Consider the following 15,427-nt stretch of genomic DNA (forward strand, 5'->3'; position numbering starts at 1 on the left):
AAATTATTTTAAAACCACATATACCAGATTTGAACAAGTGAAGTATAGGAGGACTGTAGGAGGTCTATAGCAGGTCTATAGCAGGTCTATAGGAGATCTAGGAGGGTTGTGGAAGTGCTTCAGTTAACATCATCAGATCTTCCAGCTCGGTGATGGCCTCGAAAAAACCTTTCTCTCACTACCCGCCCACATTACCCAATGGCTATAATTATTTTGCATTACGTGGCTCTCTTTTCCCCCTCTCTCCCTCTTTCTCTCTCTCCATCTCTGTTTCTCTCCTACCTCTCTGTTTCTCTTCCTCAGGTTCAGTGCATTGATGATCCAGGGCCCAGAGAGAGCCAGAGGGATGGTGCTTGGTGTTCACAGCACGCTGGGCATCACAGTCTCCCAACAGGTCAGGGGGGTTACTCACTGCCACGGTAACAGGTGGGGGGGTTACTCACTGCCAAGGCCCCTGGGCTCCACGGTGAGGGGGCTGAGGCCCAACACCCACCTGCCCACCTCGGCCCTTTCCTCTCCTGGCAGCCGGCACGCTCATCCTCCCTGGGCATGGAGCTGGTCACTCAGGGAGGGGGGGCTGAGCACTCCGCTCTGCTCCACTGGCCTCCAGACTGATGCTGTCATCCCCTGCCCTCACCCACCACCAGGGGGAGAGGGAGTAAGGGAGAGAGAAGAAGGGATAGGAAGACAGAGAGGGAAAGAGGGAGAGAGGGAGGGAAACAGAGGCCCTAGGAGAGGATGCTGAGTCTTAATGTGGTCACATCTCACGAGGCGAAGGGAGCGTGACGCTGTCATGGTGTCCCAGGATCTCCCCCCCTCCCTCTCCTCCTCCCCCCTCCCTCTCCTCCCCCCTCCCTCCCTCTCTCTCCCCCCTCCCTCTCTCTCCTGCCCCCCTTCCCAACATGAGGTGGCCGCAGCCCTTACAGTACGCAGCCAAGACTCAAAGCCTAAAAATCAACATATGTAGTCATCATGTGCTCTGTCTCTCTGTCTCCCTCCCCATGTCTCTCTCTGTACCTAAGAGACAAGTGAACCTTGTCAGACTGCCGTCTAGCGATGGTAAACTGCTCCTCTGTGGAGGAACCATCGTGTCGTTTACGATTAGCGTTCACAGCGGGCCACAAACGCTTTCAGCGCTTGTCTCTCTCTCCCTCCCTCTGTCTTTCCTCTCTTTCCCTCTACAGCTCTCTCTCCGTTTCTCTCCCTCTACGCTTTCAGGGCTTGTCCCAGGGATTAACGGCAGCTGCCTTGTCACTTCTTCTGGGGGGGGTACGGGGGTCTGTCGGACCCCCCGTAACCCCCCTCCGACGCCCCTGCCACAGAGCGGCCTGGGCTGAGTGGTGTTGGGAGTCGACTGGCGGCAACAGGAGCAGGAAGGTTAGGAGCAGGAGGGACCTGTTGAGGCAGAGCTCTGCGCCGGCAGATCACAGTGACAGTTACGGGAGGGAGGGAGGGAGGAGGGAGGGGTGGAGAGAGGGAGAGGGGAATACTTTTTACATGAGCTCTCAGGGAGTTGGGGGGTTGATGGCGTAGAGGTCTTGCCGGTTTGTGGACTTTCATTGTGAGTGTGTGTATGTGTGTGTGCGGGTCTCCACGCTTCGGGGCCAGTGTGTGTGTGTGCGTGTGAGTGTGTGCGTGCGTGTGTGAGCGGCCTGGGGGCCTGTGTGTGTGCGTCTGTGCCGTGTTTGGAGTGGTGCCTTGTCAGATTAGACGCACGCTGGCTGGGTTTGATGGTCGACCTGGACAGACAAGGCCTGGCAGGCACAAACTGCTCAGGCACATGATGTCAGAGGGGGACGGCAGAACAGAATTATCCACCGCGAGACCAAGGAGACAGATGACACCCAACAGGAAGCCAAATCTGTAAGCATCCACAACCCAGCTGGCTCGCCCTAGGGTACCTGTCTCTCTGCAGGGGATCAACGTCACCCCCTGAGCTGTCAAATTAGCTCCCAGGACCGGAGAGGCTGAGGAGATCTGAGTGCTTGTAGGGAGGACGGCAGCTCATAAAATGTTATTAATTCATCCTTTGCTTCCTGTTCTGAAAACACACACACATGACAACAAAAACAAGTGTTTTGGGAACAGGAAGACTCCCTTGGTGAGAACCTGTGGTGGGACACGCATACTCTCACATACACACACACTGCCATGAACACACACACTCACACACACACGGCCATGAACACACACACAGCCATGAACACACACACTCACACACACACACACAGCCATGAACACACACACTCACACACACACGGCCATGAACACACACACAGCCATGAACACACACACTCACACTCACATGACCATGAACACCCTTGCAGATATACAGTACATGCTCTAAGACAGACAAACACCCACATACTCTCACTTAGAACAAAAACACTCCCATATGTATACTAAACAACACACACACACACACACACACACACACAGAGCCTTACGTATACTGTGCCAGGGGCAGGGTTACAGTTCCTGCCAGAGTTAACTAGTCACCAGGGACAGATGACTGTGCAGACATGTTTCCAACAAGCTGCATTCTTCCACCCACGGAAGCTAGAAACTATAAAAGACATAATATGATTCATAAAGGAATAAAAACACTGAAATGGCCTTTAAAGTAAAGTGACACTAAACGTATTGTTTATAGCCATCTTGTTTAGAGACAATTGAAACACTGGTTACTGCTTTTGTTCCTGGTGAGATTTGAACCAACAACTTCTCTGTACATCCTTACCTGAGCATATCTCTATCCATCCTCCATCCCTCCCTTCCTCCATCCTCCATCCCTCCATATCTCCATCCTCCATCCCTCCAGATTGGGGGTGAGAGGTTGGGGGTGAGAGGCTGGGGGTGAGAGGCTGGGGGTGAGAGGCTGGGGGTGAGAGGCTAGGGGTGAGAGGCTGGGGGTGAGAGGCTGGGGGTGAGAGGCTGGGGATGAGAGGCTAGGGGTGAGAGGCTGGGGGTGAGAGGCTAGGGGTGAGAGGCTGGGGGTGAGAGGCTGGGGGTGAGAGGTTGGGGGTGAGAGGCTGGGGGTGAGAGGCTGGGGGTGAGAGGTTGGGGGTGAGAGGCTGGGGGTGAGAGGCTGGGGGTGAGAGGCTGGGGGTGAGAGGTTGGGGGTGAGAGGCTAGGGGTGAGAGGTTGGGGGTGAGAGGCTGGGGGTGAGAGGTTGGGGGTGAGAGGCTGGGGGTGAGAGGCTGGGGGTGAGAGGTTGGGGGTGAGAGGCTGGGGGTGAGAGGCTGGGGGTGAGAGGCTGGGGATGAGAGGCTGGGGGTGAGAAGCTGGGGGTGAGAGGCTGGGGGTGAGAGGCTGGGGGTGAGAGGCTGGGGATGAGAGGCTGGGGGTGAGAGGCTAGGGGTGAGAGGCTGGGGATGAGAGGCTGGGGATGAGAGGCTGGGGATGAGAGGCTGGGGATGAGAGGCTGGGGGTGAGAGGCTGGGGGTGAGTAATTTTGCCAAAAAGGCAAAGTTTCCCTTCCCCTGGGGATGACCCAGCAGTGTATGTGTGTGTGTGCGTGTGATTGTGTGTGCGTGTGTGTGTGTTGGGCACCACAAAGACACTGTTGTGCTTGTCGTGGCTCCCGGCTTTGCTATGCTGTGTCTCATATTGGATCACCAGCTGTGTGTCATGTGCTGGTAAATATAGTTATTTATACACACACAGACTCCTCCACATATATAGTTATATCAGGAAGTCACTGATATCACACATACACAGGGTCCTCTACTTGTAACTGGAAACCTGGGGGGGGGCTAGTGAGGGGGGGCTAGTGAGGGGGGGCAGTGTTGGGGTGGCGGGGTTAGTGAGGGGGGGCAGTGTTGGGGTGGCGGGGTTATGGTGGTTAGGTCAGTTGTTAACTGTGGATAAATGAATGAAAGTAGGAGTCAGTGAGAGTGATCCAGGAATGAGGAGCATGAGTCCTGTTCGGTGAGTCTTGTTGGGTGAGTCTTGTTTAAGTGAGTCTTGTTGGGTGAGTCTTGTTGGGTGGGTCCTGGTGGGTGAGTCCTGGTGGGTGAGTCTTGTTGGGTGAGTCTTGTTGGGTGAGTCTTGGTGGGCGTGTCTTGGTGGGTGAGTCCTGGTGGGTGAGTCTTGCTGGGTGAGTCTTGCTGGGTGAGTCTTGTTGGGTGAGTCTTGGTGGGTGAGTCTTGTTGGGTGAGTCTTGCTGGGTGAGTCTTGTTGGGTGAGTCTTGTTGGGTGAGTCTTGGTGGGTGAGTCTTGTTGGGTGAGTCTTGTTGGGTGAGTCTTGTTGGGTGAGTCTTGATGGGTGAGTCCTGGTGGGTGAGTCTTGCTGGGTGAGTCTTGGTGGGTGAGTCTTGTTGGGTGAGTCTTGGTGGGCGTGTCCTGGTGTCTGGACGGGGCTTCTCAGAGGGTCTGCAGAGCAGAAGGGGAGAAGGGGGGGGCGAAAGGCAGACAGCTCCATGTTGTAGTGTTGTAGACTGCTCTCCATGTTGCAGTTTGTGTATGTGGGTATGTGTGTGTGTGTGACTGTCCCAGCATCACTAGGACTCACAGCTGGCCCTCAACCCATGAGGTCATCGTTGCATCTGTGTGTGTGTTCACCGCTCACTGGCTTGATGTTGGACTGGGGGCATGAAGCTCCAGTCTGGCAGAGGGACACCCGGCCCCATCCACTCACACTGCTCACTTCCTCCACTCACACTGCTCACTTCCTCCACTCACACTGCTCACTTCCTCCACTCACACTGCTCACTTCCTCCACTCACACTGCTCACTTCCTCCACTCACACTGCTCACTTCCTCCACTCACACTGCTCACTTCCTCCACTCACACTGCTCACTTCCTCCTCTCTCTCTCTCTCTCTCTCTCTCTCTCTCTCTCTCTCTCGGCCTCTCTCTCTCTCTCTCTCTCTCTCTCTCGGCCTCTCTCTCTCTCTCTCGGCCTCTCTCTCTCTCTCTCTCGGCCTCTCTCTCTCTCTCTTTCTCTCTCTCTCTCTCTCTCGGCCTCTCTCTCTCTCTCTCTCTCTCTCTCTCGGCCTCTCTCTCTCTCTCTTCTCTCTCTCTCTCTCTCTCTCGGCCTCTCTCTCTCTCTCTCTCGGCCTCTCTCTCTCTCTCTCTCTCTCTCTCTCACACACACACATGCTTACACACTCACATGCTTACACACACACACTTACACAGACAGAGTGGGAACAGTCCGGCAGAGTAAAAGGTGCACTTTTGGTTGGTAGCCATGTCCTGTCAAGGTGAATCTGTGTCCTGCTGGCTGACGGCCTGGTGTGGTTCTGCTCCCTCAGATGCAGCCTGGCAGGAGCAGCTGACAAGGATCAGCCGGCTCTCCCATCATGAACCCTGACAAACCCTGACTCTGATACATGATGAACCTGAACCTTGTTACATGATGAACCTGAACCTTGTTACATGATGAACCTGAACCTTGTTACATGATGAACCTGAACCTTGTTACTCGATGATCCTCAACCTTGTTACATGATGAACCCTCGATACATGAGGAGCACTTCTATAACACCATCTGGGCTCAAGTAGGGTTGTGTGTTTACATGAAGTGTATGTGAGTGTACTGTGTGTGTGTGTAGTTTGTGTGGTGTGTGTGCGTGGTGTGATATGTGCGTGTTCGTTAGGCAAATGTAATGAGATAAGGAGGGAGGCTGTAGCTAGGAGTAGAGCATCATTTCACTCCAGGTTTAAATAAATTAGTCACCTCAAATTAAAACCGTCCTGTGTTGTAATGAGGCAGGGTGGAGGAATTAACTATTCACAGCCCTAGCAACACTCATGCAGATGAGGACTATGCTAATGAGGGCTATGCTAATGAGAGTTATGCTAATAAGGGCTATGCTAATGAGAGGGATTATTCCCAGGGTGGTCATTATAGGAAGCTGCTAAGGGCACTGACCCAATCATGCCCTCCTACTCTCTCTCTCTCTGTCCCTCTCTCTCTCTCTCTCTCTGTCCCTCTCTCTCTCTCTCTGTCCCTCTCTCTCTTTTTCTCTCCCCACCCAGTGATGTATCTGCAGGCGCTGCCCTCCTCCTACACCCTCTATGCCCCCCCCCCCCCCCCCTCGTCAGGGGGGTTTCTACTGCTGTTCCTTTTAGGATCATTTCTCCTGCGGCAATATCGAGACAGCCTATCAGAAACCATTACAGTGTGTGTGTGTGGGGGGGGGACTGAAGTTTAGAGTCATGACCTGTAGGACAGGGAAACAGGAAACATGCATATCTGAAACCTTCAGTATATCTGAAACCTTCAGTATATCTGAAACCTGCAGTATATCTGAAACCTGCAGTATATCTGAAACCTTCAGTATATCTGAAACCTTCAGTATATCTGAAACCTTCAGTATATCTGAAACCTTCAGTCTCAAGCTGGGCCACACTGGGAGGGAGGAGAGTTGGAGAGAATATAAGTGTGTGTGTTTGTGCTCATGCAGGTGTGTGTGTGACTGTGTGTGCGTGCAGGTGTGAGTGCCTGTGTGTTTGTGCTCATGCAGGTGTGTGGGTGACTGTGTGTGTGTGTTCATGTAGGTGTGTGTTGGCAGGGGAGTCAATGAAAAAAAGACCAAAATATCAGGGCTTTTCATCTCCTGTCAACATCACCCTGAGAAAAACCACATCAAGGAAAGAAAGAAAGGTTGAACTGGCTGGAGCCTGTTCAGATGAGTAACTTTGTTCATTCCCAATACCCCTCCCTCCCTCCCTCCCTCCCTCCCTCCCTCCCTCCCCTCCCTCCCCTCCCTCCCTCCCTCCCTCCCTCCCTCCCTCCCTCCCTCCCTCCCTCCCTCCCTCCCTCCCTCCCTCCCTCCCTCCCTCCCTCCCTCCCTCCCTCCCTCCCTCCCTCCCTCCCTCCCTCCCTCCCTCCCTCCCTCCCTCCCTCCCTCCCTCCCACCCTCCCTCTCCCATTTCTCTCTCTCCTCCCCACCCAAACCCCTCCTTCTCCCCTCCCCCTTACCCCTCCCTCTCCCCTCCACAAACCCATGCCCTCCCCTCCCTCTTGCCCTTCCACACCCCAAGCTTGCCCCTTGCCCCCGAGCCAAATCCACAACCCCTTGAACGCACACACACACACACACACACACACAGTGTTTGCAGCTGAGGCAGGTGAAGAAGGAGGAGTTGGCGGGCGATCGAGGCGGTTAATTCTGGAGCAGTCTGTCATCCGTGTCTGAGTTAAGGTGTGATCCGTCGCCCCGGGATACGCATATGTACTTTAGCACCTCCGTCTGACTGATGAAGTGAGCGAATGCGTCTGGTAAACTCCTCGTGCACACCTGGACTCCTCATACCGCACGGCTGGACAGGACTCTCACAAATAACTTTCCATGAGACTCTGAGCACGCATGCACACACCAACACACACACAGACTCACACACAGTCAGATACGCACACAAACATACAGACCCATACACTTTCTGCTTCCTTCCAAGCTTTATAACCAGGCCACTTCCAGGAGCTTCCAGTCCGATAAACACCGTCCCTCACATCACTGATAAACGCCCTCACAACATCACTGCCACACACACACATTCACCTTTGACCTCGCTCATCTCATACCTCCCCTCCCTATATGCAGAGAGAAGACCAGAACAGGAAGTAAAACCTCACCTACAGGAAGTACGCAGAGTGAAGAGGAAGTCTCAACACTCCTTATAGTGCTCGGAAGTCTGAATCAATATCGACATTAAAGTCCCCTTCTCCATTACACACACACACACACACACACACTCACACCTCCCCTTCTCTTCCATCCTCACCATACTTCTTCTAATTGCCATTGACAATCAGATGCCATCTTTATGGGCGCATGGTACAACTGTCACTATCTGTAAGGGTGCGATAAGGCGACGGCTGTCACAAAGGCTTAGAACGCGCCAACACACCCCACGTACTGATGATGGTTTCACTGAATCAATCAGAGAGAGGGAGGGAGGAAGAGGAGGAGAAAGAGGCATGGAGGAGGAGAGAGGAAGAGAAGGAGAGAGGGATGGATGAGAGAGAAAGAGGGAGAGAAGAAGGGGGAGGGAGGAAGAGAGAGAGCTGTTCTTGTCATATTCACATCGAGTCCCAGGCGTGTCGCCCTGGTCCCAATCTTGTTAACGAGAGCTAACCCTAACGAGACGTAACGAAGGAGGGGGGGCTGTTGTGCTAAACATGGAGACTGACACTGTTCAGGACGATAATCTGACATGAATATATTCCAAACATTTGCTTCTCATTATGTGTGTCTATGACACTAACTAAGACAGGCTACTGACTGGAACAGCATGAATGCAAGAGCACGTTACCTCCTCAGAACATCCGTCCAAGAGGAGCTTCAGCCAGACGAGCCAAACATGCTGGCGTCCCAGGAGATACATCAACATCTTCATCACACGAGACTTCACATTTAGCCTTAACTTCTAACCGGACAAACTCCAGATTACTGTGTGAGAATTAGCATCGGAGCATTAGCATCTGAGTTGGCATCTCAGTACACACATCCTTCACTAAAGTAGAAGTACAGATCTTTAGATCTACAGATGTTTAAAACAACTCTGGTAAAAGTGGAAATACTAACTACACCTTTTCACTCATGTTAAAGTAAAGAAGTTTGGGCTTTGACATATAGTTAAGTAAAAAGTAGCCATTACTACTACCTGATGGACCTCACATACTATAGAAACGCAGCGCATTCTCCAGGAATCCTTTTGACACTCATATATCTCCCTCATATATGGCCATGGGTGATGAGGAATGTGTCGTTTTTCAGCAAGGCTGTAACCGGGGACAACATCCTGCATGATAATCAGGAAATTAAAAAAGGCACGCAATGACGATAAATAATATTGATCATGCCACCAAATACTGATTGAAACTAAAGTAACGACCTTGGCTTTAAAATGTAAGAAGTGGATAGTACAGATATTTGTGTAAAAAATGTAAGGAAAGTAAAAAGTTAAATTGTGAGCCCCCCCACTGAGTCTCCCCTGAACCCTGCTGAAGCACCAGGTTGACCTCCGACCTTCGTACAGGCAGGGGGTATGAGAAACGTGGACAAGCTTTATTGCCTTCGCCTTGGTTGGTCGCCCCTGTGGAGAGGTGCATTGTGGGTCGCCCCTGTGGAGAGGTGCATTGCGGGTCGCCCCTGTGGAGAGGTGCATCGTGTGCTTCGCGGTAACAGAGAGCGGGTCCTGCTAATTGGGCTGGTTCTGCTCCCTGCTGAGGAGTCTTCTGGGGCCACGTCCAGGCTGCAGGTCTGGAATCCGTATGACACCCTGGTGATGTCAGCCCACTCTCCTCAAAGACTCCTTTAATGCTCCTCTCGGTTTGTTCCAATAAGATACACATCTGAGTTTGTGGAATATATTAGATGAAAGCTACTTAAGTTAAGTTCTTAAAATAGGAAGTTCTCCATTTCCAAGTCAGGTTCTTATGAATTGAATCTTTCAGCAACATTATCGTTATATTTATGTCTGGAGATTAGACCAAAGCTCTCGCCTGTAGTGCTTCTCTGTATTTAATCACATGGACGCTCAAATGACTGAGACTTAGTTTTCTATCACAAGTTTACACTTCCTCCCCCCCCCCACACTCGGCCCACTTCTTCCCAACACTCGGCCCAATTCCTCCCCACACTCACCTCACTTCCTCCCAACACTCGGCCCACTTCCTCAACACTCTGCCCACTTCCTCCCCACACTCGCCTCACTTCCTCCCAACACTCTGCCCACTTCCTCCCCACACTCGGGTCATTGTCTGGCTCTGTGCTGAACAGACAAGCCCCGAACATAAAGTGTGACGTGGAGGTCAGAGTTATAAATCAAGCCATCAGATGTCCTCCATATTTCCCTTTAGATTTATTGGCACAGAACGACCCTCAAGGTGACATTAAATCACAAAGAATTACAGCACAGACACAGCATGACATAAACATACAGAAGTAAATACATTTCAAAGGGAGAACATTGGCGGGTTGAAAATCTGACTCTGAAATTTGATGAAAATCTGACTCTGAATTGACTGAAATTTGATGACAAAAATATTTCTCACACCTTTAAGCATTTGGTTAGCGTTATCTATTATCACCCTTCAGATGTTGTGTTAGGGTTAGCATTAGCTAGCATTACCCCTCAGAGGTTTCGTTAGGGTTAGCATTAGCTATCATCACCCCTCAGATGTTGTGTTAGGGTTAGCATTAGCTAGCATTACCCCTCAGAAGTTGTGTTAGGGTTAGCATTAGCTATCATCACCCCTCAGATGTGTCAGGAGGATTTCCGACTCTGGGTCTTCTCCTGCAGCGGCCGGCGGGTACAAGAGATGAAATGCCACTCGCTGGCTGGCACCCAGAGCACTGTGGACTGGGGGAATGTGGATGTCCCTGGCAGCTGGTGGCATGCCCTCTGCCCCCGGCATAAACACTGTGATGGGGAGCGAGTCTGATCTGGACTGGAGGCTGTCCCTGGTGCCCACAGCGCTGGTGGCAGAGCTGTACCAGGGAGGGAGAGGAGAACCAGGATGGAAACACACCACCACACTAGTATTTGGGTTTAGTGTGGAATGGCTGGCTTGGACTGGACAGTTTATATGCTTGTGTGACCTTGACATCTCAAAAGGAATTGTTTTTTTAAAGGGATGTGGTTCCTAACGACTCTCTTCAATACTGTTATGTTCATGTTGCAAGGCTCAGGCTAAGCAGAAAGCCAGCGATCTGAAAACCCCACAGCCAAACACATCAAAACACGGAGCCCCCAGCTCCCACTCTCGCATGCAGCATCTCCGCTTATAAAGACCAACTCAAAACAAACAAAACAAATCCCAGGGATATAACAGCGTGTGGGCCTGTTCCCACCAGGTACAGAGGGAGAGTTTCAGGGAAACAGACCTTCCAGCAGGGCAGGAGAGGATGACCACCCACCCTCTGGTGCCCCCATAAGCTGAGGAGGCAACTGGGGCAGGTAGGGACCCGAGGGCAAAGGGGGTACGAGGGCAGGGGGGACGGGGGCAGGGGGGCATCAGTGGGGTCCGCTGGTGTAGACTCTGTTCCGGAGGACCACCACAGGAGGCAGGTGGTGACGGAGGCCTGGACGATGCTGCACGTGGTCAAACCACCGAGTCACGTTCACGTACTTCTCCTTCTCCTGGACCGCCAGATCCACCTAGCACAGGGAGAGTCAGCACTTACAGCCCTCTACACACCCTGTCACACTGACCACAGCTGTGAGGAGGGGCAGGACGTTCCCAACACTAACTAACTGAACATCGACTGCAGAGCAGGAGACTGGGGCAGCTGGCTTCCCAGAGCCAACCCCCCCACACTGACACAAACACATGCTGACTCCCTTGTGCCTGGTGGCTACCTTCCATCTTCTCTACAACCACTGACATTTCTACTCATGTGATCCCTCCTCCCTCGCTCCAACTCTCTGTCCCTCCCTTCATCCCTCCTTTCATCCCTCCTGCCCCGAGGACGACAAACAAACTTCCTTGGCCCCGGTCCGGGGCTAAACACATCACTTTGCTCCACATCTCTTCCTGTTAGATGTTCCTCCTTGTTCCTCGTGTCAAGTTGCTATTTGAGCCCTCTGGCTGTATGACTGGTTTAATTGTGTGATCTTCTCAACGAGCCTATTAATTTGTGCAATCTGATTGATGTGAAGCTGAGAGGGTGTGTTGCTGCTACTTACGATGAAGGGATGGACTCCGTAATACATGAGGGTGTCAGCCAGGGTAAACTGGTTTCCTGCCAGGTAGACTTTGTCGGCGAGGTAGAGGTTGAAATCCTGCAGAGAACAGAGCAATGCCTGAGTCAGTAGCTGTGGTGGATGACGAGTCGACAGTCGACTGTGTCTGAACTGTGCATCGATTCAACTGGGAAGACAACCGCCCCAAGACAACTGGATAAACACAAACTTCTTACATACTTCTTTCACAGTCAGACTTGAGGCCAGATCAATTCACAATGTCCTACTAATTATAACATTCTTATATAGAGGTCAACATTCTAGTCAACATCAGTTTCAGACTTTCAGATTTCTCTACCTATTATAGTTATAACTATTGTTCAGTCCTTTGAGGTGGCGGGTGGAGTCCAGCCAGGCCTGAGATGTTGCTACCGAGGCTGTGTCATGCAGTCGTTTGACTGGGGCCTGGCTAGCTAGCTAACGATGACTGGGGCCTGGCTGGCTAGCTAGCTAACGTGTGGGATTTAGACCTGAATAACGCGTGACCTGGGGGTAAATATCTCCACACCGCTTCACCCCCACAACACACTGGCCACTCTGGCACAGAGGCCCTCCTGAGGCAGGCTGCTCACCAACCGCTACTAGGACAAAACTAATGAAGCTTCTCCAAGTCTGTGAGTGTGTGCGCGAGAGAGAGCAGGTCCCAAGGGACGGGACCATCTTTAGCACTTGCGTTGTGCACACATACATACACAGAGCATCTTGAGGGCAAATGGAGTCACTATGCAGCAGCGATGTGATGCCAAGCTGAGCATGAACAGCAGCAGGAGACTCCACCACATCAGATCCCTGATTCCTCCCCTGGAGCTACTGGGAACCGGGACCAGGAACCAGGATGAGGAAGCATGGCTAAGAACCAGGATTTAGAAGAAGGACTAGGAAGAAGGACCAGGAAGAAGGACTAGGAAGTAGAGCCGGGGAGACAAGGGGACCCGGGTGTGCAAGACTGAGCATGGTCTGAAACTACCTACACCTTCAGGGGGGTCCCCTAACATGTCAGCACTGAAAACGGAAGACGTTTCAGCTATTTATCTTCTTTTCTACTTTTTAATGTTAAGAAATCTTATGTTTGGAATTTGAAGATTTGTAAAAACAATTTAAGATCAGCCTAACTGATATTCACTCCTGAAAATGCGATACTCTGTATCTATGACCCCCCTCAGACCTCATCATTTAGAACCCTGAGTGTGTGTGTGTGTCTAATCCAAGCAGTGTGTCTGGAGGATCTGATTCATTTGGAAGTAGCTGTGACTGCAGGAAACAACTGTGACCACTGACAAAAAAACGAAATAAAAAGCCATTTATGAATTTGGCTGTGGTTAAAACAGTTGCTGTCCCTCCCTCCAGACAGAGCTGTGGTTGTTAGGGGGGGGGGGGGGGGTTCCAGGGAGATACCAGACCACCGTGCTCAGAAGGCTGTCAGCAGCCTGGCGACACGTCTCAGCCCTGAGAGATGCTCCCTGCTGGACACGCCATGACGACCCCATTACAGGCATTTACTGTAGAGGGAGAGTGACTGTGTGTGTGGCAGGGCTGTCCACTGTGTTGGCCCATCTAAGGCCATGTCACTGCAGGGCCATATACCAGCCTGGATTCACTCCCCCATTTGTGCCTTAACGAGCCACACACACAGTCACACACACACAGTCACACACACACACACAGTCACACACACACAGTCACACACACACAGTCACATACACACACACTGGTAGTCTGGGGCTGGGGAGGATGTAGTGAGGCTGGGGAGGATGTAGTGAGGTTGGGGAGGATGTAGTGAGGCTAGGGAGGTTATAGTGAGGCTGGGGAGGATGTAGTGAGGCTGGGGAGGATGTAGTGAGGCTAGGGAGGATGTAGATGAGGCTGGGAATGATGTAGTGAGGCTAGGGAGGTTGTGGAAACTGGTAATTTTCCACTAAATGGTTGGGTTTGAGCCTTCACCTTCAGGATGATCCTGAGGTCTTCCCTGGAGCATGTGTCCAGCCTGGAGACCCTGTACTCCAGCCACTGCTGCACCACGGCCCGGCCCTCCGCAGACCCCCCCAGCAGCTCCCCACGCTGGGCCTCCTTCACCAGGTGGGTTGCGATGGTCACCAAGCCAACCAGGGGGGGGCCACTGTTGCTCTGCAGCACAGGCAGCTAGAACGGGACAGTGAAGAATACATACAGATTTTTATTATTGTTGCACTGTGCCTGGTAAATACAACCATTCATTTGACAACCGTAATACTTTTGGAATTATGCACTTCTGAGCCTTGATTTTGTACATTAAATATGCACTATTTCTATGTAGTTTTGGATAAATGCTTTTTGTAAGTAATAAAAAAAACTATATAACGTAAAACGATAAGCACATGACACGTCTAGCATGGCATGAGGTTTGCAGACAGAAGGTAACTTGTGGTGACCAACTAGGCAACACTACTGTAGCTTAAGTCCGCAACATATTGAAAAATACTGTTGCTAAGCATGTTGTCAACAAACCAGATACTTATTATTATTACTCGTATAATAAAGACAACCCAATTTAGTCGATGAGCTCGCGATCCAATGACGTGTCACGTCTATAGGATGACCAAAGACAACCAACTTTAACTGCTCATGCGCAACACAGTCTATATACACATGGCGCAGTCAGACCGGCTGGTCCGCGGTAGCGAGCTAGCATACAACTGTACATTAGATAGGACACTGTCGGTACGAAACAACAAGCCGGCTGGTTATACATTCTGCGTGTTCGTACGGTGACTTAATTCAACGAATACATAGCTGACAGAGCCACTGGTCAACGCGTTAGCCGGCTTCAGGCTAACTAACTAACTAGCAATCCAGCATGTGCACACAACCTCCTTCTGTAAACCACAATCCCAAGCGTATCTGGGACTATGCGCTGTAGTATCATGTTTCGACAGTCATTCATCATTCACCTTTTTGTCTCCAGTGTACTGTATTTGTTAGGCTTTTTTAATCCTAAATATTTCTCAACGAGGACAGCTCCTTCAACGCCATCTTTGGGTCTGTGAATGGAGGAGTGCTAGAATGTTGCAATTGGTAAACATTACTCATTCCACCCACTACAGTTAGATTGACACCGCATTGAACCAATAAGAACACGTTTTTAAATGTTATTGAAAAAACTTTTTTTTAAATTATTAATGAACAATCAGGTCACGAATACAGACGCATAGTACAGATACCTTTTACAAACACAATAATGAAAAACATAAAATACAAAAACAGTAATAACAATAAGATTAAAATAAAGTGGATAACAATCAAGACAGTCAATAGAAAGAGATATATAAATTAGAGCAGAGACATATTGAAAACAGTTCCTTATAATATTGAATAATATATAAAACTTTCATATTTCGTAGTAGATTAAGAGATTCTATCAATAGTTAAAGTCTAATAGACTATAATATTTAAATTTTAGGTCCCTATATGTTCATTTACATTTACATTTAGTCATTTAGCAGACGCTCTTATCCAGAGCGACTTACAGTAAGTACAGGGACATTCCCCGAGGCAAGTAGGGTGAAGTGCTTGCCCAAGGACACAACGTCAGTTGGCATGACCAGGAATCGAACTGGCAACCTTCGGATTACTAGCCCGATTCCCTCACCGCTCAGACACCTGACTCCCCATCCTCATTGTATGCACCTTCCTGCCAAAGCAAATTCCTTGTCAAATTTTTTTTTTAATCCACCTGTGAACATTTTGACAC

General features: G+C 50.7%; 1 protein-coding gene across 1 annotated transcript; it reads right to left on the reverse strand.

Annotated features, from left to right (window-relative positions):
• Nucleotides 1–9,799: 9,799 nt before the first annotated feature.
• eef1e1 (eukaryotic translation elongation factor 1 epsilon 1) lies at nt 9,800–14,709 on the reverse strand. The gene is given in 6 exon segments (XM_067251919.1): nt 9,800–11,115; nt 11,644–11,739; nt 13,642–13,839; nt 14,628–14,641; nt 14,644–14,685; nt 14,688–14,709. Coding segments are annotated over 6 exon segments (516 nt in total). The 3' UTR covers nt 9,800–10,971.
• Nucleotides 14,710–15,427: the final 718 nt, after the last annotated feature.

Source organism: Osmerus mordax, chromosome 15, assembly GCF_038355195.1.
Source record: "Osmerus mordax isolate fOsmMor3 chromosome 15, fOsmMor3.pri, whole genome shotgun sequence".
Taxonomy (NCBI): domain Eukaryota; kingdom Metazoa; phylum Chordata; class Actinopteri; order Osmeriformes; family Osmeridae; genus Osmerus; species Osmerus mordax.